This window comes from Nannospalax galili, unplaced genomic scaffold, assembly GCF_000622305.1.
Source record: "Nannospalax galili isolate Female #2095 unplaced genomic scaffold, S.galili_v1.0 scaffold88, whole genome shotgun sequence".
Taxonomy (NCBI): domain Eukaryota; kingdom Metazoa; phylum Chordata; class Mammalia; order Rodentia; family Spalacidae; genus Nannospalax; species Nannospalax galili.
Window position 1 is genome coordinate 398112 of NW_008358908.1, and position 26116 is coordinate 424227.

Sequence of the window (26116 nt, forward strand, 5' to 3'; positions counted from 1 at the left end):
GAGGGAGGGAGGGAGGGAGGGAAACTCCAAAGTTGTTCCATTTTCCTCAGGCTTTCCTATTCCCATAGACTTTCTGGGCTGTGTTAAGGACCCCAGTCATAACTCCTATGTCTTCACCCTCTCTCTAGAAAATCCACTCTCCTCAGTATAAGGAAAGTGCTCCATACTTTCTTATCTAATGTCCTCTAAAGGCCTCCTCTGTTCTTTTATAGCCCCATGTCCTCCTGTCTTACTCTTCCTTTGAGTCTAGATGCTTTGTTCTCTTCAATCACACCCCAGTCTTCTACAATCTAACTTCTAACCACACAAGACCTTTCATAGGTCACTCTCAAACCCCTCAGGACTCTCTGTCCTTATTGATGACAATGTTTCTTTCAATATTGTCTTCTAGCTTTCTTTAACATCTCCTTGTTTTTGATCATTGTTTTGTGGATCTACTACTACTCTCTAAAGGTTTCCACTGCCCATTTAGTTTCCTCTTTTCAGTCCTTAAATGCTATTTATCCTCATGGCTCCAATATGGTCATCTCCATCTTTAATCAATTTTCCTAGGCTAGTGTATTAACTATTCTCTGAAATTAGGGAACAGCCTCAAACTGGCTTCCATTTTTTCCCCTCATCTCTCATAAACCCACTTCCACTGACTATTAGTGTAATCCCTCAAGATCACTAAATCTGTATGTCTGTCCATCTAAATGTCTGTTTATCTAGGCAAATGCTCTACCATTTGTTATAACTCTCAGCCTTCCATGATCCCTCCAAAACACTAAATTAATCATTCTTATATTTAAACATTTTAAATAATTTCCTTTCATTTTCAGGATAGAGTTCAAATTTCTTTACATACCATAAAGAAATCTTTATAATTTGGCCTTTACCATATTGATCAGCCTCATCTGATAACATCAACCTGTTTAACATCAGCCACAGTAAATAACTATCGTGTCCTTGAACTTTTCATGTTACCCTCAAGAGTCCTGGGTCCTGCATTTGTGTTGTTCTTTCTCAGAGGAACACTCATCCCTTTGGTAATTTCTCTTTCTGATTTGATTCAATTACCATCTCCTTTGATAGGCTGCCCCATCACAGTGCTGCTGCCTCCCCACCCAGTTCCCCATTCTCATTATACCCTTACCTACACGAAAATAGCACATATCACACTGTGTTTTTCTCCAAATCTAGTGAATGGAAAATAAAATTTTTATATCTACAGCCTCAAAATTAGTCTGAAATAGAAGAGGCCCACAGTAAAAGTAGCTGGAAAAAGTAAGATAGTAAGTCAGCATACTTGCACAACATTGAAATTGTAGGATTCAACTCAGGAAAAAAAAAAAAACCTATCAGTTATTTTATTGAAGCAACACAGAATCTTACTAAGTCCCCAAATAAATAACTGTGTGAGATGTTATGTGAAAACCCAAATAATTTGGTTTAAATACAATAACCTCTCTTCATTCTGATTACACCTTGTAGGCTTAACTATTTGAAAAGGATTCTGAGGCTTCTTTTTTTAAAAAAATATTTTATTTATTATTTTTATTTTATGTGTATGCGTGTATTGCCTGCATGGAGGTAAGTGCACCCATGTCATGCAATGCCTGCAGAGGACAGAAGAGACTGTCGGATCCCCGAACTGGAGTTACAGACAGTTGTTTGCTGCCATGTGGGTGCTGGGATTCAAACCTGGGTTTCCTACAAGAACAGTCAGTGTTCTTAACTACTGTGCTATCTCTCCAGCCCCCAGATCCTGAGGATTCTTATTTGTAGTTAGGCTGAGGCACAGCTTGAGGTTACATGGCTGAGATAAAAAAATCATCCATGAGTGAATATTGGAATTATAGCATATATTTACTTTGCTTTTTTGGTTGTGTGATACACAAAAATCATTTTATGTAATAAATGATATCAACTTAGTATTTCATCTGTTTGTATTTTGTGGTAAAATACCCCAAATGATACTATATGGTAGAGGCAATTCTTAATGTGAAAAGACTTTCTAATCAAGGATAGCAAATCCAGTGGTAGTTGGGTTCTATAACATGAATAAAATGCCCTAAATATTTCATATAGTAGTTGGAAAAAGTAATTCATTAAACTGAGGATTTGAGATACTAAGAAACAATTTTTTAACAGCCAGCAAGATGGCTCAGCAGTAAAGCACTGGCCACATACGCCTGATGACCTGAGTTTGATCCCTGGAACCCACTTAAGGTGGAAAGAGAGAATGTAATCCATAAGGTTGTTCTCTGACCTCTTCATGTACACTGTGGCACCCCCACCATCATGATAAATAAAAATTTTAATTTTTCCACTAAATGATAGGCAGTACTTTAACATTTAAGAGTCACGAAATTCATTTAATAGCCTTATAATTAACTTCAACATCTTAATAGTAAAACCATTAACTACAACTGAAGGTATCTCTTGTATTTTTAGTTTTAGTAACTATCTGTAGTCTAATTCTGCCTGATCATCCAAGAATCAATAAAGACAAAATCCTTAGCATTCCTTTTATATTGTTATATGACACAGTTAGAAACATATGATATTTATTTCCTATGTGAGAAAAGTATCTCAAGGTAGATGTGATTAAAACAAAGTACATGACTTAATCTATTACAGAAATACACTGTACCTGATCTTCTGCAATGTGGATTCGTGCATAAGGAGAATCCAATAAGGTATGTAAGGCCTGTAGGCATGCTGTAACATGCTCAATGGGCTCCTCAGGTCTAGGAGAACAAAGAAACTGTATACTCACACCTGAAATGCACAAAATGAAACCATGGGCTCACAATATAAAACACTTTATATTGTTTCATATCATATTTTTCTCTATTTGTCCATATTATCATTTTTATTAAAACATTTTATTATTTTCTATATATGAGTATATTGCCTGCATGTATACAATAAGTGTACCTATGTCATACAATGCCTGCAGAGGTCAAGAGAGGGTGTCAGAGTCCCTGGAACTGGAGTTACAGATAGTTGTAAGCTGCCATGTGGATGCTGGGAATGGAACCCAGGTCTCCTGCAAGAGCAGCCAGTGCTCTTAACCACTGAATCATCTCTCCAGCCCCCATATTACCATTTGTTTATTAATCCTAGAGAGTTAAAAATGGTTTCTAAGCTAAGCAGCCAAGTAACACAATGTTGAAGCCTTGCGTATAGCTTAATACTCAAATAAGTATGCACAAGAAAGAAATCCTCATGTCACCAGGCTGATTATGAAGATACTCACTTTTCTATTTCTAGGATATTTACAAATTATAATACATTAAGAATAAATTTATAATTGTTATATTTCACTAAAGGGTTGCCTAAGAATTATATATGTTTTTCCCCTAGATTTATTTTCTTTTTAATTATGCATCTATGTATGTGTCTGTTTATGGGTATATGAATGTGAGTATAGGGCCTGCAGAGGACAAAGGAATTGGATCTACCTGGAGCTGGAGTTATATACACTTATGAGTCACATGTCATAGGTGCTGGGAACCAAACTTGGGTCCTCTGGAAGAGTACTACATGCTCTTAACCACTGAGCCATCTCTCCATCCCCAACAAGGGTTGTATTATTTTTCAATTCTCTGTATATGTTTGTGTGTCTGTGTGACTAATGGACACATGCAAGTTCGGGTGCCTCAGAGTCTAGAGGAGAGTGTCAGCTCCCCTTGGGCTGGAGTTATGGGCCATTGTGAGCCACCCAATGCGGGTGCTGGGATCCAAACTCGGGTACTCTACAAGAGCAGCAAGTGTTCTTAACTGCTGAGCTACCTCTCCCACCTCCAAACAGAGTTGTTTAAATGTCAAGCTACAGAAGCACAAAAGATCTCATGGATAACAACCGTTCAATGTGTATAAGATGAAGACTTCAAGTTTTTCATATTTTCAATTATGAATTCTGCTCACAATTACATCTACCAACACCTTCTCATTCATGTTCCTTTTCAGTTCCCAAAACATATCACTAAAAGTGTCTTTAGAATATGTAAATACTTAAATATTAAAAGAGCATTTATAAATTAAAATTGATTTAAAACTATATTATCAACAATTTTTTCCTTGTGAGACAGTCTTTTAAAGGCCAAGAACAAAGAAACATGTTGAATAAAAAAATCACCCTCAGGTATTTTTCTAGTGAAAACTCTTCAGTATTGTTTTGTAAGCAGACACGATGGCTAAACTTTTAGAGTAGTTTTAAATAATTTAATTTTAAATAAAAATTCAGTTAACTGAAAAAATTCTTTTATCTTTGAATTGTGCTATGCAAAAAATTTCCATACCATTAAAACAAAAAAATTTTCAGAAGTAATACATCTTGAGATGCACTACTGTAACACCCTACCTAAAATCAGGTGCATTCTGTCTGTGTTAATTTCTGGCAATGACTTAGCACTGGCCATTGCTCCTGATGCTTGGTTTAAACTGACAGCTGTGGAGCGTTTTTGTAAACCAGATGCTGCAGCCACTTCTGTAGTCTCTGAACATGCAAATCCTGTGCTATTTAACCAAAGTGCCACTGCATGGAGAATTGGGGCCCAGGAATTCCGATAGTGAAGTCTAGCTGTATCAATAGTTTCGGGAGTATAAAATGCTCCGCCTGTAAAATAATCAAATCAATTAAAAACGTTATTTCCTATTACAAATGTTCACACATTTAAGAATTTCTTCATACAAAAGAGCATTCAAGCCACCAAGTCCTTCCCCAAACAAGCACTTTCTACAGTGGAGCTGGGGTGTGCCTGTCCCCACTGCCAGTGTCATTAAACATCCTTATCTTGTCCCACCCTGTTGCCACAGGCTAAACTTCCTCACTGCCACCTCTCTTTTTACTACCACCAAGGCCTCTGTCTCTTCCTTCTGTTTTTCTGCTCTTTCATTCCTCCTTACTCCTGTTTCCATAGCCAACACTGAGTTTCTACTCTCTCCCTGCTATGATGATGGATTAAGAAAGGAGAACTCAAGAGAACTCTAGTACTGTCCTCACAAATATTTAGAAGGAAGAATGATTTCTTTCTTTGAGTAGGAATTAATAATACATTTTCTAAACAAAAAAGTGTTCATAAGGTTTTGTATATTGACTTTAACAGTAGACTAATTAAAGTACAAACACTATGCAAAAGGACTTTGGGAACACAGCTCATTGCTAGACTAGGTTTTATGTGAAAACACATACAATGACCAGTATCATAGTATATTTCATCAGGTTTTGGTACAATGAGTTGTTTCCCATAGCTATTTTTTAAAAATATTTTATTTATTATTTTTATTTTATGTATATGAGTGTATTGCCTGCATGTATGTGAGTGCACCCATGTTGTGCAATGCCACGGAGGTCAGAAGACAGCTTTGGATTCCCCTGGAACTGGAGTTAAAGACAGTTCATAGCTGCCATGTAGGTGGTGGGAATCAAACCCCCTGGGTCCTCTGGAAGAGGAGTCTGCGCTCTTAACCACTGAGCCACCTTTCCAGATCCCCCACAGCTATTATTTATTTGAGACAAGGTCTCACTTTATAGCCTTGGCTGGCCTGTAACTCACTATGTAGGTGAGGCTAGCTTCAAACTCAGAGATCCAGCTGCCTGTGGCTCCTGAGTGCATATGCCACAACACCTAGCCTTCCCATAGCTATTTAGAGTATCCTTATTCATACAGCTATTACTATAACAGTGCTGAGATTTTTGCTTCCACTAACAAAAAAAGCTTTTTGCTGTAACACCTTGAATTTATAAATTCAGAGTGAAGGACATGCTCTAAATGAAACAATGTCAAGTTTGAGTCCACAAAATTTAAGATGTTAGTATTGCTAATGTGGGTGCTAACCTCTGCCAAGTCCATTTTTGTTCAATTAGTTTGAACTCCATAACACCAAAGTTCTGAATGCAATACTTACCATCTGGGGGAAGCTGACTAGAAAATTCAGCTGGCAAAGTCAAAAGTGCATAGTCTTTCAATGCTGCCAGCCACAGGCGGCTGAGTGTGGGCAGTTCAGGCTGTACCAGTGTTATTAAACTATCCGGAGGTAGTTCATCTATGGTTCCATAGTCATCATCATCATCGTCAGTATTTTTAGTTGCTCTTTTTGGTTTTGACTCTGCTTCTTTTTTAATATTCATAGCAACAACATATACCTAATAAGATATTCATGGGTTGAAAACAAGGCATAAGATAAAAATTAGATATTTAAAATTGGCATAATTAAGCAGTTGAATTATCCAAGGTAATTGGGTACAAATATTAGAAAATATCTAACTTTACGGATTCCTGATAACCACTGAGGAGTGACTCTTCTGCGCTGGAAGCTTTTTTTTTTTTCTTTTTTCTTTTGGAAGCAGGGTTTCCCTGTCCTGGAACTCACTATGTAGACCAGGCTGGCCTTGAACTCACAGATATCTGCCTGCCTCTGCCTCCCAAGTGTTGGGAATACAGGCATGCCGCCACCACGTCCAGCAGAAGCATTTTTTAACTTACTGGACTTCTGATATTCCTCCCACAGCATCTCCCTTGAGTTGGCTTCTGAGTTATCCTGGCAACCCTTGTTCTACTTATAAAGCCTCCTTTTTCCCCATGGAGCCTAACTTCCTCTTCTGCCTCTCTTGCCCAGACTTATTAGACATAATCAAACAGCATTCAAAGAAAAAGACTGAGAAAAGGGAGGAGGCCAAGGAAAGGCTCTTCATAAATATCCTCCTAACCCCTCTCTCACATAGTCCTTAAATGATACTTAGCAGTCTAACAATTCCAACATATAGCCAAGCTAAGACTGTAATTTATTTATCACATCTATTATCTGTATCCTTTCTTTCTAGTGAACCAAAGAGACATGTTATAACAACTTTCCTAAAACACAACTTTAAAGATTTTTCTTTGTTCAGTTTCTTTTTGTACTATAAGTTAGGCTCTGAGCAACTGATAATACAATGCTGGAAAACATTAATAAAAAAGTAAGAGAAAAAAAAAACACCCCAAAACAAAGGAATAACAAGAAAAACAACTGTACTACATAAAAACTTTGAGAAAACTGTTTTCCTTCTCCAGTGTTATTCCATTGTGCCCAGTGATGAAGTCATGTTTCTGTACATCCTAAGCTTCTTACAGGAGGGCTGCATCTTATCTGTGTTCCTACCATAAGACAAATGGAGCAAAGAGAAACAGAGGAGTTAACTGAATTCCAAAATATGGAGATTGGATCGTGGGTTATAAACCCCATATTCATGATTCCCAACACTGGTTACTCCCCTAAATTTGACATTATACTCACATTTTAATTAAATGTCCAATAAACACAATAAAAATGTCCAGTCATTCATCTGAAACCTTATCCAGTACCTTGTGTATGTTATCATGACACAAACTGAGGTAACAAACACAAATACCTGGCTTTTTCTTTCTGTGAACTTACAATTACAATGATACAGGAACAAGAAAGATACTGAAAAAATTTTTAATGATTTTAAGCTCGGTGTGGAGGTGCACTCCTATAATCTAGAGAGGCTGGGAGAGAAGAACCTGAGTCTGAGGCTAGCCTGGGTTACACAGCAAGACACTGTCTTAAAAAGGTAAAGAGGGGGTTGGAGAGATGGCTCAGCAGTTAAGAGCACTGACTGCTCCTGCAGAGGACCCAGGTTCAATTCCTAGCACCTATATAACAGCTAATAACTGTCCTAACTCCAGTTCCAGGGGATTCGATGCCCTCTTCTGACCTCTGTGGGCATTGCACAACACGGGTGCACTTACACACATGCAGGCAGTACACTCATACACATAAAATAAAAATAAATAAAATTTTTTAATTAAGAAAGAAAAAAGAGGGACAAAGCCCTAAACTTTGTTTCTAATGACACTTCCTAGCACACCTGTGTCTTCAGTGAATGAAGGACTCTTAGGGAGCATCAAGAATGGACAGATCTGAACTCTGGAAGGATGAGAAAGGCAAGGCAGAGTTTGCAGGGACAAAGATGCACTCTTACAGGCAAAGCTGGGAAGGGAGATTGTGGGCAGAGGGAGCAGCAAGACAAGAGCATAACAATAAGGAATGGCCTGGCATTTTGAGTACTGCAAAAGTTTGCTACAGCCTGACAACAGGATGTAAGGCAGAGTTGGCTGAAGCTTTGACTTGGTAGGCAATTGGGATGAGCAATCATTGTAGGAACTTTTAATGTCATACATTTGTATTTTTCTCAACTTTTATTTTAATAATTATGTTACAAAAGGTTTAGAAAGGTTAAAAAAAACCTGATTATAATGGCACACACTTGTAATCCTAGTGCTCAGGAGATAGAGGGAGGAGAATTGATGCAAGTGAACAAAGAACATTCATGTCTTCATATTATAAATAACACTGTAAGTAAACATGATTGTAAGCTTATTTCTTTTCCTCATAAAAGAAAAGGACCATAAAAGGAATTCCTGGGTCAGTGATCACAAATATTTTTATGGTTTTCAATAGAAATGCTAAGTACTTTCTTGTAATTTTTGTTGTTACTGTTGTTTCTGTTTGTTTCTAGACAAGTACTCTCCCACTGAGAGAACACACCCAGGCCCTGCCAGATGCTTTTCTAAAAGAGTTCTGTACTGTACACCGTTACCTGAAATACATGGCAATATATTTTTATATGATTTAAACATATTTTGTCTTGTTTTTTTATTAGGTATTTTTCTTATCAGATTTTATGTAAGGCAAATCAGCAACAGAAGCAAAATGGAAATTAAAGCTGCAAACTTACTATTCAGGTATAATGCTGTTAACACTGCAAATATGTTGTGTGTACACATTCAAAGACTTCCAAATAGTAAGTATGCACATAAAATTTTGAACCCAGTTTTCTATTCACTTAACACTGTCATCTTTTAGGCTCAAGATATGCATTTAGGGCATTTCAACACTACGGAATAACATTCGAATAATAATACTACGAAAATAAAATTCTTGAGGCAGAAATTTTCTGTATATCTTTTAAGTATTCCTTAAGACAAAATGGCCAACAAACGTGCATGGTCTGAAAAAGTGCTTTTGGCTTTCTGTTTGTCTGTTTGTTTGTTTGTTTGTTTGTGAGACAGAATCTCACTAGGTAGCCCTGGCTAGCCTGGAACACATTCTATGGATCAAGCTGAACTTGAACTCACAGAAATCTGCCTGCTTCTGCCCTTGAGTGCTGGGACTAGAGGCATATGCCACTGTATTCAGTCCTTAAAAAGTATTTTGAAATATACCAACCCTTTTAAAAGTTTTACTGACACTGTCATTTAAAAAGACACTAATTTGGGACTGGAGAGATCGCTCAGAGGTTAAGAACACTGGTTGTTCTTGCAGAAGACCTGGGTTTGAATCCCAGCACCCACATGGCAGCTAACAACTGTCTGTAACTCCAGTTCCAGGGGATCTGACAGCCTCTTCTGTCCTCCGTGGGCACTGCATGACACGGGTGCACTTACCTACATTCAGGCAATACATGCATACACATTAAAAAATTTTTTTCTAAAGATACTAATTTACCTAGGGATTGTTTTGTTACCTAGGGACTGTTTAGTATTTCTTCACCCCCCCCATACTTATTGGTAGCTTTATTTCTCCTTTGTGAATTGTTAATTCGTATTCTTTTCTAAAAAATGTATATTTTAGGAGCCAGAGAAATGGCTCAGTGGTTAAGAGCATTGGCTGCTCCTGCAGAGAACCTGGGTTTGATTCCCAACACCCACATGGTGGCTAACAGCCATCCATAACTACAGATCCAGAGGAATTCAAGGCTCTCTTCTTACCTCTGTGGGCATGCATGCCATGGGTGTTTTTACATACATGTAGGCAGAACACTCATACACAGCAAATAAAAATAAGCAAAATACTAAAGAATAAAAATATATTGTTTTAGCATAATTACTCTGAGATTCAGTGAGAAGAGGTGAAGGAAAGTAGACTCAAGAGTAGAAAAACAAATGAGGATGAATTAGACCAGGTGACAGATAATAAGAGCATCAAGGCAGCATGGGAAGAACATTTGCCTAGAGAAATGGAGCAGTGCACAGGCTCTACTGCTAAGGGTTAAAAATCACTACACTGAATTAGATGCCATTTTTATTTTGAAAAGTGGAGATAACAAAAACAACTAAAATAACTAGACCAGAATTTATGAGAGAAGTTTGCGTGAAAAAGTAGATAGAGAATCTATATTTACAGAAGTAAAAGCTACAGAGGCTACTGGGTGTGGATGGGAACGTCCTAGAGTGTACAAGGTAAGAAGGTTTGGGAAAAACAGCAATATTTCAGATGTGGCAAGTAAAAAAAAAAAGCCAGCAAGTAGAACTGACCATGAAAAACCAGCCCCAAGGGCATAGCATTAGAGGAGTCATGGAAAGCAAAGGGGCCCTATGAGAGACAGTATCAAATGCTGAAGCAACAGCCATGGAAAGGTGTCCAATGACTTGGATGATGTTATTAGTGGCTTTATAGTGAAAGTAATCTCAGTGAAGTGGTGAGACTGAAACCAGACTTTAGAAGACTGAGAAGTCAGTGACTAATTAAGGAAGTGAAAATAATAAATTCCTTCAATAAATTGCTGGACATAGAGTGGGGAGGGAGAGGGAGGGAGAAAAGGGAGGGGGAAAAGGGAGAGAAAGAGGGAGACAGCTAGAACAAGAGTGAAGTTGAGAGAGAGAGAGACAGAGACAGAGATAGAGAGACATAGGCAAAGTCAAAGAGCATGTAGAAGATGCCAAAGATCCAGAAGGGTAAACAACAGATAATACTGAGCTTTTGCACAGTCTGCTCCTCACACTGATGCCTGACAGTATGTATTCCTGCCTCCATGTTTCCATTTAAACCTCACTGTCTCCAAGAATTCAGCTCTGAACCTACACCCTAGCAGCAGCACCTCTGCACTGCATTTCAAAACACTTAGTATTTCTCCTATGATAAAACTCCTGGCATTCTATTGCATCTCCTTGTTTTTCTTGCTCAGTAAATATAGTACATCTGTCTTGTATTCTCAAGGGTCACCCTGGCTCAGAGCTTATGCTTAATAACACATTGTTGGATGAATCAGAGTGAAATAAGAAAATGAAAAACATTAGGCTCAGATTCAAGAAAAACTGTAATGCAATATTAATTATAGTATTAATAACAGCAGGTAACATTCATTATGGATAAAATACTGTAAGTATTATACAGAATTTTACACTGATATTTGATTTCATTTATACCATAATCCTAGGAAATGTTTAGCCATTTTCCATACTTTAATGTTAAGAAAACAAGTTCTCAATAGGCAGGTAAATAACATACCCAATGTCACAGGGTATACCTAAATCTAAAGACTTGAAGGAAACAGTCTGTGGAGTTGGGAAACTAAAATCCTCTAACAGAAAAAAACAAAAGCAAGGATAGGTCTTGAGTAGAGAGATCTAGAATACTCTAGTTCTAAGAGAAAAACACTGAAGGAAAACGCCTGGGCTAGAGAGATGGCTCAGCAGCTAAGAGCCCTGACTGCTCTTACAGAGAACCCGGATTTGATTCCCAGTACCCACATGGCAGCTGGGTGTGGGAGAGTTGGTCTTCTTTAAAGGAGTGACTCTACATAGACTGACTAGATTCGAGTGGATGAACTCACACCAAGGGACACCTGGGTAAAAAAGTTTGACTTGCTAGGCCTTAATATATATTACAGAATGCATGAAGTCTGGTGAGGGGGGATTACAGGGGAGTGACGACAAGAGAGGGGGTCTAAATATGATTAAGACATATTGTATGAAATGCACAAAAATTCAATAAAAACATAATTTAAAAATATATAATTAGATTTCCATTAATTTTAAGGACTAAAATGTTATAAATAAAGCCATCATTTTACTAATATAATCGAAAACTTTATTTCTCCAAAATGTAATCAGATGACCCAGTGCTTAAGGGCACTCATTGGCTGCTCTTCCAGAGGACCTGGGTTCGATTCTCAGCACCCACATGGTGGCTAACAACTGTCTGGAACTGCCACTGCAGAAGATCTGATACCCTCTTCTGACCTCCATGGGCATTGCACAACATGGGTGTACTTATATACATATGGGCTAAACACTCATACACATAAAATAAAAGTAATAATAAATAAATAAATATTTTTAAAACATAAAGCAAAACCAAAATGTCATCAGAGTAAAATACTGGATTCTTCAAGATACTTTATTTACAAGACAGCTTGATTATATTCTAAAAATCAGAAAGAAAATTAATTTCTATGACACATTATTGAACTCCATATTTTGCATGTTTTTCTTTCTATAAAAGAATAAATCCAATCCCCTCCCCCTCAAAAGCCCAGCATCCTTTATCCTGACTGCTGCATGCTTTGAGCCAGCGACCGCTATTCAATGGTCATAGGCTGTTCATACCATGGAAATAGGGACATAAGAATGAGCTGAGCTAGTAAGAAAACAGCTGCTTCACATACTAGAGGGCAGATGACGAGAATTCAAAAGCAACTGGCCAACATTTAGAAAAAAGAAATTAAAACAACACAATTTTATATACAGACACAGACATAGACACACACGCACACGCACGCGTGCACACACACATACACACACACACAGTGATTGTGGGAATAAAACAAGTAAAACCAGCTATTTAAAAAAATTAAATCCCTGCAGTATAGATATCAAGGTAGGAAGTCTTCTAAAATTTAATCAAATAAAAAGACTCCTAGCATAAAATATTTTCTATTTTTTGTGTTTCCCATGCCTAATTTCCCAATACTAAATAATCCTTCATCAATATGAATTTTCTTTCAGACAGGGCTCTTACTTTGCACTGGCACAGAACTGACTATGTGGCCCAGAGTGACCCGAACATGGCATAGGGAGCCTCAGCCTCCCTAGTACTGAGATTACAGTTGTATGTTACCATGCCAAGTTTACAAAAAAAACTGATTAACAGATTTTCAAAAGCATTCCATATCAATGATCAATTTGAATACACAAAAAGGTTTTACCATCAGGAGTAGGTAACATTTTCTCAGGGATGGAAAAATGGTGAAGCAGTAAGAGGCTGTATTTACCTCAGCCCATGCCTTGAGAACAGCCAGTTTTTCCATGGTGGTGGCACTCTCTCGGTACAGTTGGCTAGAAGATCCCTTTCCAGCCTGCACTTTGTCCAGAGAAGAGACGAGCAGATTATGTACCCGGCGGAGATCGTTGAGGTCACTAACAACTCCACTTCCAATCCATGTGCTGCATACCTAGCCAAGGAACACAATGTCATTGTGCACAGACAGACACACAGACACACAGACAGACAGACAGACAGACACACACACACACAATCTATGAGAATGAAATATTTTCTTCCTTGATGGACAAATTTTTAAAAAAACTATAAAACTATATTTTTCATAAAAAATGAATAGCAAGTATAGATTTTATTATATTCCTATATAGAAAATGAAGTCATATTTACTTAACTTTTCAGAGTCTTAGTGGAGATAGCATGATGTTGACTCTAAACATTTTTCAATGCTGAATTTTAAGTGCCAGTAAGAGACTTGTGAGAAAATATTCATCAGACATTTGGAAACTTTGGTCTAGATTTCAGAAGCAAGTTCAAAGATAACTACATAAACCCAGGAACTTCTATATGAAGGCAATAACGAAAGTAATATTACTAAGTAAATTTCTTTAAGGATAGGTTATTAAAAAGTCTTAGTACATCCATCCAGAAAACAGGGAAAATAGTTATACTTAAAAGACAAGTGGAAAAAACACAAATTAGAAATTGAAAACTTCAGAAAAACCAGGCAAAGCCAGTGACACTGAGTCAAGGGGAGAATTTCATCAAGGAAGAGGCTGGTGCCAATGCCAACTTTATCAAAAATGATTATAAGTCACAACTTTTGGGTAAAAGGCAAAAAGGAACAAGAAGATTGTCAAGGAAAACATGTGGGAAGGGTTGAGGTAGTGTCACACAATTAACATATAGATGTCTCTGCAATGGAACTGAGGAATCACTCTCAAGAGATGGATCAATACTAAAACCATATTCAGCTTCGGGGGTAAATAGGCACCGTGAGCTCAGGCTTTTGTTTTTCAGAGTATTTGAGTTTCAAATTATTACTAATGGACTTGTTTTCCTGTATTTAAAACTTTAAAAACTGAGATTAAATACATAAACAACTGTATTCACTTAAAATCTTACACTCAAAGAATAAAAAACTAAGTTTTAATAAAATAAGAACATTTGAAAACGTATTTTATCAACTACAGACATTCTTCTGGAAAAATGAAATGTCAATTAAAATAATTCTGCAAGTAGAAAACTCATGTGCCAGAAATTAAATGGGAACATTAAAAGACAGTAAGGAGGGGGCTAGAGAGATTGCTCAGTGGTTAAGAGCACTGGCTGCTCTTGCAGAGGACCTCAGTTCAATTCTCGACACCCACACAGCAGCTAACAACCATCTGCAACTACAGTTCCAGAAGACTCGACACCCTCTTCTGACCTCTACAGGCACTGTATGACAAGGGTGCACTTATACACGGTCATATTCATAAAAATAAATAAAATATGAAAAAATAAAAGAGCTGCTTCCTAAGGAAACTAAATATACTAGACAAATTTGATATTTCAGTACAATTTGATAGAAATATAACTAGAAGTAGGGGGTACTTGTGAATAACTGGGAATTTGGCCCCAATTTTCCTTGCAAAATTTTAAGCATTTTTTTTTTTCCTTTAAAGACAAAGACTCTAGGGGTTGGAGAGATAGTTTAGAGGTTAAGAACACTTGCTGTTCTTGCAGAGGACCAGAGTTTGGTTACCAGCACCCATGTCAAGCAGCTCACACAGTCAGTAACTCCCAACTCTGGGAACTCTGATACCCTCTTCTAGCCTCTGTGGCATTTTCATACATGTGGACATACATACACACACATACTAAATAAAAAAAATAGCTGGGCATGGTAGTACATGCTGCTAATCCCAGCACTAAGATGGCACAGGCAGGCAGATCTGGTCTAATAGTGAGTTCCACACCAGCCTGGGCTACACTGTAAGACCTTGTCTCAATCAACCAAAAATAAATTAAAAAAAAAAAACTAGAGTCAGAGATAGATTGCAGATAATGCTGCTTTATATATTTGTTTATAAAAAAGATAATGGAGCAATAGATCACCAAAATCATATTTAGATAAAAGACCCTGGCCTTAAACCAAATGGGTGAATTTATGTAGGTAAATTTTAAGTTCAACTGACATATTTGAGGATGCATTGTTTGTGATTCTAATCTTACTTTAACTGATTTTTTTTGTTCATTCACTGATTAATGACCCCAGTTTAATTACATGAAGTTCTCTTATGATTTCTAAGAATTACTGTGATATTAAGACTTTTTAAGAGTATTCTAGGGGCTGGGGAGATGGCTCAGTGGTTAAGAACACTGGCTGTTCTTGCAGAAGAGCCAGGTTCGAATCCCAGCACCCACATGGCAGGTAACAGCTGTCTGTAACTCCAGTGCCAGGGGATCTGACAGCTTCTTCTGTCCTCCACGGACATTGCATGACACGGGTGCACTTACCTACATGCAGACAAAACACACATACATATAAATTTAAAAAAAAAAAAAGTATTCTAGTCAACAAACTGGAACACTGTAATCCAACTCCTTCTTTTCTATCAAGAAAAGGCATTTGCAACCCACTGTCTCACTAGTTATTTAAACCTGCCACTAGGAAACAAGAAAATTTTTATAGAAAAAGCAGCACACACTACAAAATAAATTTAAGTTAAATTCAGTGACAGAAATTTTTCATGCCACTCATTTATTACATGAAATTCAGACAGTTTTTGCTCTTCTAATAATTGGGAGCTTTGTAGTAGAATTTGTCTACCTAATACAGTGCTCAGAAACAACCTCATTACATATGTATTTACACCCAACTGTGGTTTCTATGCTTGTATGTCTCTATGCCAAGTCATTGACTCTCATCCCATCACTTGAACCATGATGCAGAGACCTATTCCTCTAACAATGGCTTCTCTTCTCTCTTCCGCATGCTGTCCATGGGTGGAATTCACTCCTCTGAAAGCCACCATTAAGGCAATAAGCATCAAAGAAATGTATCTCAACAGTGGAAAGAAGAGGTAAAACCATTCAGTCACAGAGAGAACAAATAATTTCGACTCTATCACTAAAAAGAACAGAGTCTTCTTTGTCTAGAAATCAGATGACGCCTGCTCATTAATTCTAAGCAAAACTGAGGGACCATAGTTCTGCACTCCAGAAAACTGGGGAGGAGACAGAAGTTTCTCAGTCCACAGGTTAGCAAACAAAGAAGCTAATTTTCTGAAAGAGTAGAACTTAGTACACAAATTTGTTCTCAGGATGAGGCATATGAGAAAGATAAACTTAGTAAAGGTTTAGGACATGGGCATTTTGGGTGGTTTTGTGACTGCAGACATAGTTTTCTAATATGAGAACAACAACCATTCATTAGTGAAGCACTGTTATTTTCAAAACTATCTTTTTACGATAATTCAATACCCCCCAAGCTGTAGAATTTTCATAACCTATGCTCAAAAATGTTTATTCCCTAATTAGTGCTACATTCTTCAGGTATTACAGATTTTTATATCTGACTTTATTTTAGTTTGCTTATGACTCTTACAGTTCTGCTAGTTTTGAGATGATGTAAGAACTAAGTATCCCAAATCCATATCCTGAGCTATGACAGAAAGAGGATGTAACCAACATTTACTGCTTTGCATTTCATATAGAACAAAAAGGAAATGAAGGGTAGTAAGATGGCTCAGCAGGAAGAGGTGGCTGTCTGGGAGCTTGAGAACCTGAGCTCCTGGACTCCACATAGTGGGAGGAGAGAACTGACTCAAGTTGTCCTCTGACCCCACAGAAGCACCACCCCCAAACACACATGCACATAAAATAAACAAATAAATGTAATAAAAAACTTGTTAAAAAGGAATGAATACTATTGTATTTCCAAGATTAAAAAAATTATTTCATTTTTCTCTCTTGAAGTGAAATCTTAAGACCCCTGGGAATTTAGAGAAGACAGCTGGAGAAAGCCCCATTTTTTTCTTCTTACCTGGCAAGCTTTTGCTATTATATCTGATGGGGTATCCTGAGAAAAGGCAGGTCTTAGAGCAGCTCCCACCTAAAAATGAACACATCATGTATCCTCAGAGCTAAGTAGTAAACTCTTGTGTTACTGGAGATTAAAATACAAAATACACATCTTTGTTCTTTTTTTTTTTTTTTTACATCACCTTCCCCTTATCTATCTTCAGTTATAATAAACTTAACCATCCTATTTTTATTTTAGCCTTCTAGGAAGTTATCAATATCAAATATATAGAAAAATAACACCCAAAAGGCAATCTTGGTCCATTTGCTTTTGTTTTTGTCCAATGGTAACTGGGATTTTCTGACAAGCGTCACATTTTACCAAAGATAATAAAAAACTGCTATCCTTTTGTTTGTTTGTTTTCCCCTATCTATATTTTTCTAAGCATATTTCTAACAGCATTTATTTATCTCTTGGGTAAATCTCATATAACTGGATCAATTTCTTTAAATGACTGAGGAAAAATAAAAGTTCAGAGGCACTAAAATACCTCAGAGATCATTTTACCTCACAAAAAGATAACTTAAAAGATTGCTAAAAAACCTTAGCTTTTGGGGACCAGCTCAGTGGGTAAAAGTGCTTGCTATGTAAGCCTGACAACCTGAGTTAGATTCCTGGGATCCATGGCAGAAGAGCAGAACCAACTCTGGAAAGTTGTCTTTTGACCTCACTCATGCACAGCGTGCGTGCACACACACACACATCATATACATACAATTAAAAAAAGCTTGCATGTACGAAATTCTCAATACATTTTTTAAGTTAAAAAAAGCTTTAATTGCCTTTTGTATTATCATTATATTAATAAGTAAAGGAATATGAGCTTTAGTTTTAAGGAAGCTAACAACAGTGATGGATGATATATGATGAAATGGAAATGTGCATGAGCTGACCTAAGACATTAATGTAGTCAATTCCTAAGTTGAGATTTCTTCCAACAGTCACTACACTGCAGCAACAGCAGTCTGGAGATGGTCAAAAGCTCCACTCTATGACTAAAGATGCATGGCAACTAACCACAGCATGTAAGCTGGAACTTGAAGGAGGACAAAAACTACAAAGAGGTTACTGGGTCACTGACAAAACGAGTATGACAGATTTAATAAGAGCAGCAAGTCAATATTGGATTTCCTGAGATTAAAACTGTGGTTATATAAGACAATGTTGTCTTTTGGAAATGTAGTCCAAAAGGTTCAAGGGTAAAAGAACATGATTTAAATAATTTACTTTCAAAGGATTTAGAAAAAATTTGTATATATGTCTATGGAAAGAAGAGAAGGAAAGACGAACAGAAAGAGTCAACATTATAGCAAATGAGTCAAAATTAGCAATGGACAATATGGAAAAGGTTACAAAAACAGTTTTGCACTGATCCTCCAACTTGTCTGTACATTTGAAATTATTTCTAAATAAAAGGTTCTGCTGTTGTTTGTTTGGGTTTTAGGTTTTTTGAGACAGAGTCTTATGGCCCAGGCTGGCCTTAAACTCACCATGTAGCTCAGGCTGGACTTGAAGTTAGAAATCTTGTACTTCTACGTCTCAAGTGTTGGGATTATAGGCCTGCATTGCTACACTAGGTTTAAATTTTAAAAAAAAATTTTAAAGACTCTCATTGTATGTGGGAGTAAGTAATTGTATACAGGCTTTCTACAGCCAGTTGGACTAAAGCTATAACCTCCTCACCTATATTAATGATGATAAAACAGAGGATTACACATTATTCATATGTATAATTTTAGGTACATTTGTACACAGCTTTTAGTCAAGATATGGTACATCTGAAGTGAAGGTTTGGTATAATCACAGCAAAAAGAGACTTCTATTTTGCTTGCTAACCTAATTTCTTAGTTTTCACGTAACCTTTCCCCCACTACTAGGATTAGTTTTACTGCACCGTGTCTGAAAACTTAAGAGCACAAATCTCAAGAAAAACAAGTTTATCTCTGTTTAAGAGTAGTAAAAAGACTTTTGAAACTATGTGATTCTTTCAGTAATCCCTCTAGCTGCTACTCTTTTTTTAAAAAAATATTTTATTTATTATTTTTATTTTATGTGTATGAGTGTATTGGCTGCATGTATGTGAGTGTGCCCATGTCATGCAATGCCATGGAGATCAGAAAAGGGCTTCGGATCCCCCTGGAACTGGAGTTAAGGACCGTTTGTAGCCGCCACGTGGGTGCTGGGAATCAAACCCAGGTCCTCTGCAAGAGCAGTCAGTGCTCTTAACTGCTAAGTCATCTCTCCAGCCCCTAGCTGCTACTCTTATAGACATCTCTTCACTCAGGGTGCAAAAGGAAGTTGCTTCTTATATCTAAAACTGCTCGTGGCAGCTCAGCATATACACAGACATATCCTGGCAGCAAACGCACAACACTTCCCAATGATCCTTTTATCTTTTAAAGGTATAGCACAGCTAAACATCCAAGCACAAAATTGGGAAGCTAGACTGGAATTTCTATTCTTGTTTTACTATTAATAAAGTGTCACAACTTGAAAAATAGTGACAACAGTTTGACATCATTATTTTCTCGTTGCAGGCTGACTGAACTATGAAATAAATCACAAAAGTAAAGGTATGAGTTCCATCTGAAAAAAAGGGCTGCAATTCCTCCTTTGATGATCTGTCCCTCGAAACATTTATTTTAAGTTTTTAAATAAACAGAAATGCTCACATTAGCTTGATACTGCTCCAGGATCACATGGCCTGGAAATTCTGGCTCAGGCACAGATGCAAATTTCTTGATAATGTCTTCAAGCGCCTGGAGCCCAGCCATCCGCAGTTGGTTGCTATGATCAGTTGCAGCCATGAATGCCATTCGAATCAGGTCAGAGAGATGGAGTACCAAGAGGTCATCTACAAAGAACAGAATACAGAGGGAAATTTTTCCCCCATATTAGTGTAATAACATAGAAGAGGGAAATTAAATAAACTTCTGACAAAGCACTTATGTTCCATATACTCCATGATGTCTAAAAAGATGCAATTTCAAGAAAACTTCCACATCAAGGTACCCAGAGTAGTAGCGGCATTCTACAATATGGCAGCACAGACAATCACAGGGTAGGCAGCGAGAGCTGAAGTGACATGCATGAGTAGCACAATTTTCCCCACAGAGCCTGTAATTCTATTGGAGCAGGGGTTGGAAGACTTCTCTATAAAGGATCAGACACTATTTTTGGCTTTGCAGGCCATATCATCTCTAATACGGATTCAACTCTGCTGTTAATACTACAAAAGTGTCCAGATAATGTTTACAGAACACTACTGACATACTATAGAAATGAACATGCTGAGCTTCAATAAACTTTATTTATAGAAACAGGCTGTGGCTGTATTTGGATCACAGGTTAGTCTGCCAATCCCTACTGTAGAAAAAAATCAGATGTGTAGTCAGGAAAATTAAATCCACAAAATAAGTTTAAAACTTTTTATGAGAATAGAGTAGGAAAGGGAAATCTTGTTCTTTTAGCTCAAGGGTAAAGTTTACTCTGGGTCTTGCTTAAAAGCAAGTCTCAAAGGAATTCAAATGACATAAAGCACAATAATTTAACTACATCCAAGGATGAAGTTCAGCACTATCTAAAGGAACACAGAAAATCCAATGCTAACATCTTAATATTTGCAGTGTCTGGCATCTTAATAAAAAGTTACCAAGAATGTAAAGATACAGACCCCCTAACAGAAAGAAAATCAATGACTAGGAACTGGCTCAAAAATGAAAGGTATAATAGAATTAGCAGACAAAGGCTTTATAAAGCCATTACACATTCCCTCTGCCAAAAAGAAAGGAAGAGCACAAATATGATGAAGGAGAAATGACAGACATAAACCACAATGTGGAGCTACAGAAGCATAAAACAAAACAAGAAAGACACTGAACAAGATAGGACAGATCAATGAATTAAAAATACACAGCAACAGCTAATATCTAAAGAAATGATCTGGGGGCTGGAGAAATGGCTCAGTGGTTAAGAGTACTGACTGTAGTTGCTGAGGACCTGGGTTCAGTTCCCAGCACCAACATGGCAGCTAAGAGCTATCTGTAACTACAGTTCCAGGGGATCTGATGCCCCTTCTGGTCTCTGCAGGCATTTCAAGACACAGGTACACTTACATACATGCAGGCAAAACACTCATATACATAAAATAAATCAATCAAAAAAAAAGAAAGAAAAAAATTACCAATCCCCAAGACACTACAATTTTTCAGAAGACTGTTAAGACAAAGTCTTTAAGTACTAACAATTCTGTGGCTCAATCTGACCCCTAAATAGTTACTTAAATAGGTGTCTGTTGTTATTGTTGAAAAGGTGGGAAGACATAAATCAGTAAGTGACTATATACCAATTTTTTAAATGTAAAATTTAAATAAATATCTGCTGGTTTGTGGAGTGCAAAGCATTTGGCTAGAAGGTTCCAAAGCTTCCTCATCTAAAGTAGGTAAAACATACAACCATTAAAAGTAAGGTGTAATAAGCCATTGCCAGAATTGGGAGAAAACATCCCATGCATAAGGATCTGAATTAAAATGGGTCTACTCAGAGTATGCCAACCAAAACATAAATAAAAAGTAATTCTCTTGCATGCTCTATAACGTACTTCAAGAGCCTAGGACTCTGTCATCAGTCTACCAAACTCAAAATAAAGCAGTTGTCCCTGGAATGAGCTACTTTCCTCAATAAGCCTCTATATATTACACCACAACCTTTTCTGTCTTTTTTCTAAAATTTAAGATGAATTTCTGAAGGTTAGGAATGGAAAGGGCAGAAACTGCAACACAGAGACAGAATTAGGGGCTGGTATACTGGTTTTAGCATAATCTACAAGTGGTAATTCCCTACAATTAAAGCACAGTACATGAGGAGACTGTGAGGTAAGCAGCTTTCAGAAGGCCCTGGACAGCACATGCATTGAGACTACACTTATCCAGGCAGGGCCCCATGAGACCAATTTACTGTCTATCCAGCCACAGCTGTGAAACACCTAGTAAGAAAAGCACATGCAGAGTACATGAGGAATCCATGCTGCACAGTACCACACTGTGAGAATGTGCAAACTTGAAAGGCATTCTCCCTTATACTAAGTAGTAAGCCCATGAAGAAAACAACCAGGAAAAGATAGTGAAGAGTCAGAGAAAGAACTAAACTAAAAAAATAAAAAAATAAAAAAAATAAAAAAAACCTTCCTATAAAAACTGAATGAAACTGAAAACCATTTGGAATCTTTTGAAAGGATACAAACAAAGGGTCATGAATGCTCTGAAATAAGAACAGAAAACCTGAGAGAGAGAGAGAGAGAGAGAGAGAGAGAGAGAGAGAGAGAGAGAGAGATATGAAGATGATATACTGAAGGTGGGACAAATGCAAAAAAACTTAGAGGAAAACTAAACACATAAAACTAGACTTAAGATCCACTATGGAGTCAGAAAGGAATAAAATATGACCATTGTATGAAGGGAAAGTTTGTAAAAATCTCTAAGAATGCAAGTAAAAGGGCAACATACAAGCACAGAAGAAAACAGTTAAGAAATAGAAGCCGTTGTTATGCTGAGGTATGTTCCTTCCAGTCCTATTCTCTCTAGGACTTTTATTAGGAAGGCATGTTGGATTTAGTCAAAGTCCTTCTTCTCCTCATCTATTGAGATGATCATGTGATTGTTGTCTTTAAGCCAGTTTATATGATTGATTTCATTTATTGACTTACATATGTTGAACCATCCCTGCATCTCTGGAATAAAGCTAACTTGATCATGGTAGATGATCTTTTTGATATATGCCTATATGCTGTTTGCAAGTACTTTACTGAGAAATTTTGCATCTGTGTTCATCAGGGACAGTGGCCTGTAGCTTTTTGTTGTTTAGCTGTGCCTAAACTTGCCCCTCTACTTCCATTTTTTGAATACTTTAAAAAGGACTGGTTGTAGTTCTTCTTTGATGGTCTGGTAGAATTCTGCTGTGAATCCATCTAGACCTGGGATCTGTTTCAGTTGGAAGGCTTTGTGTTACTGTTTCAATCTCCTTATTTGTTATGAATCTGCTTAAGTTTTTTAGGTTTTCTAGCTTAATGGAATATGTTTTTTTTTTTGAGAAATCTCCATATTGATTTCCACGGTGTCTGAATTAGTTTGCTTTCTCAACAGTAGTATAGAAAGGTTTTCTTTTGTCTACATCCTCACCAGATTTGTTACTTGCTTTCTTAAGGATTTAAATTTTTAATTAATTTTATTTTATGTATTTGAGTGTTTTGCCTGCACATATGCAAGTACACTATGTGCCTAAAATGCCTGTGGAGACAAGAAGAGGGCATCAGATCCCATTGAACTGGAGTTACAGATGGTTGTTAGTCACCATGTGGATGGTGGGAACTTAACCTGGTCCTTTGTAAGAGCAATCTCTCCTCTTAATTGTGGAGCTATCTCTACAGTCCTGAGTATAAGATTTTTTAAAAAATAGTTTATTTATTTATTTATTTTATGTGCATGAACATCTTCCCTACACATGTGGAAGTGCACCTGTGTTGTGCAATGCCCATGGGATCAGAAGAGGGCATCGGAGCCCCTGGAACTGGAGTTATGGATGGTTGTCAGCTACTATGTGGGTGCTGGGAATTGAACCCGGGTCCTCTGCAAGAACAGTCAGTGCTTTTAGCCACTGAGCCATCTCTCCAGCCCCCATGAGTATAGGTTTTTAAAGCATTCCCTTACAATATTTTGAATTTCTTTGGTGTCTGTTCATCTCTGATTCTGCTAATTTGGGTCTCCTTTTTCTATCTTTTGGTTAACTTGGCTAAGGATCTTTCAATCTTCTTCATCTTTTCGAAGAACTAGCTCTTAGACTCTTTGTAATGTTTTCTTCATTGATTTCTGTTCTGATATTTATTTATTTTTTATATTTTTGAGACAGGGTCTCCCTGTAGCCCCAGCTGGCCTGGAAGTCGCTATATAGACCAGGCTGACTTCAATCTCACAGAGATTAGTCTGCCTCTGCCTCCTGAGTGCTGAGACTAAAGGCATGCACCACCATGCCTGGCTACAGATTATTGAGTTACAACGTTAAAGTCATTTGTTTATGCTCTTTCTGAGTTTTTAATGTAGGTACTTAGAGCTATACATTTCCCTCCTTTTAATGTGTGCTAGAGGTTTTGTTATATTGTGTTTTCATTTTCATTTAATTCCAGGAATTTTTGTTTTTGTTGTTGTTTCTTTCTTGATTTCTCCTTTGACCCATTCATCATTCAGTAGTGTGTTGTTTAATCTCCATGAGATCATGTAATTACTAGAGATTCTTTGGCTGCTGATTTTAAATTTTATGGCATTGTACTCGGATAGGATATATGGAGCTACTTCAATTTTTCTGTTTTTGTTGAGATTTATCTTGTGTGCAAGTATGCGCTCTATTTTAGATAAACTTCTATGGGCTGCTAAGTAGAAATGTACTGGATGTCCACATGTGGAAAAATTAAATTAGACTCTTATCTATTACCTTGCACAAAAATCAACTCCATATGGATCAAGGACCTCAATGTGAAACTTGAAACACTGAAACTTAGAAGAATACACAGGCAGTACCCTACAAGATATAGACACAGTAAAGGACCAAATCAAACTCCATTCACTCAGGAATTAAAGCCAGCAATTGACAAATAAGACCTCATTAAACTAAAAGTCTTCTATATAACAAAGGAAAGTTCCATAGAGGGGGGAGTGAATCTTTGCCAGCTATATAGCCAAGAATATACAAAGAACTCAAAAAAAAAAAGAATTAAGAAAACAAATGGCTGAATTAAAATTGGGCTACAGATCTGAATAGAGAGTTCTCAAAAGAAGAAATAAAAATGCCTAAGAAACGAGGCTAGAGAGACGGCTCAGCAGTTAAAAGCACTAGCTGTTCTTGCAGAGGCCACAAATTCTGTTCCTAGTGCCCCAATGGCAGCTAACAACCATCCATAACTCCAGTTCCAGGGGATCCAATGCTCTCTTCTAACCTCTGTGGGCACTGCACAAAATGGGTGCACTTACATGCAGGCAATATACTAATACATATAAAATAAAAAAAATATTTTTAAATGCCTAAGAAATATCTTTAAAAGTGTTCAAAATCCTTAGCAATTTGAGAATGCAAATTAAAACTACTTTAAGAGCTCATCTTATCCCAGTCAGACTATCTAAGATCAAGGCAACAACTGTCAACAAATCCTGGTGTAGATGCAGGGTTTGAAACCCTCATTCACTCACTCCTGGTGGGACTTGACTATGGACTGGGTACAGATTATGGACAGTGACATCAGTGTGGAGAATTAAAAAAAAAAACTAGAAGTAGACATACTATATGACCCAGCTATACTACTCCTTGGCACATACCCACAGGACTCAGTCTCCTACTACTTGCTCAGCCATGTTCACAATAGTTAGGAATGAAAACAACCTAAATATCCTTCAACTCATGAATGGATAATGAAAATGTGGTACATATACACAATGGAGTTATATTCAGCTACAAAGGAAAATGAAATCATGAAAAATGAAATCATGAAATGGATGGTACTGGAAAACATTATTCTAAGTGAGGTAACCCAGACCCAGAAAGACAAACACCTCCTATTTGTAGATCCTAGCTGTGAATCTTTAGATATGAGCATATAATCTGGAGTAACAACAGAAGCCAGGACAGTAGAAGGAACCATGGGGGAGGGGAGAAGGAGGTGATCTAAAGAGCAGGACAGTGAGGTATAGGCACTATCAAGGGGAAAATGGGGAAAATGGAAGGGGGCTTTGACTAGGGAGGGGGAGGGAGAGCGAGAGAGCGAGAGAGCGAGAGAGTGAGAGAGCGAGAGAGAGAGAGAGAGAGAGAGGAAGGACAGGTAAGCAATACTAAGGATGTCTGAAAAAGTCATAGGAAAACATATTGTTTAATAAGTTACTTTAAAAATGTATATATGATATATATGTGTGTATTGGTATAGTCCAAAACTATCTAACAAAAATTCCAGTG

The 26116-nt window shown here is 37.3% G+C and overlaps 1 protein-coding gene across 2 annotated transcripts in view; it reads right to left on the reverse strand.

The window, feature by feature from the left end:
* Nucleotides 1–26116, reverse strand: part of Heatr5b (HEAT repeat containing 5B) — a 129179-nt gene that overhangs the window by 20079 nt on the left and 82984 nt on the right. For both annotated transcript variants that reach the window (XM_029558388.1, XM_008822591.3), the window contains 6 exons: nucleotides 19798–19979; nucleotides 17087–17155; nucleotides 13049–13228; nucleotides 5899–6136; nucleotides 4352–4606; nucleotides 2636–2763 (listed from right to left, as the gene is read on the reverse strand). In XM_029558388.1, the coding sequence (XP_029414248.1) occupies nucleotides 2636–2763; nucleotides 4352–4606; nucleotides 5899–6136; nucleotides 13049–13228; nucleotides 17087–17155; nucleotides 19798–19979 (1052 nt within the window). The remainder of the gene's footprint in view (nucleotides 1–2635; nucleotides 2764–4351; nucleotides 4607–5898; nucleotides 6137–13048; nucleotides 13229–17086; nucleotides 17156–19797; nucleotides 19980–26116) is intronic.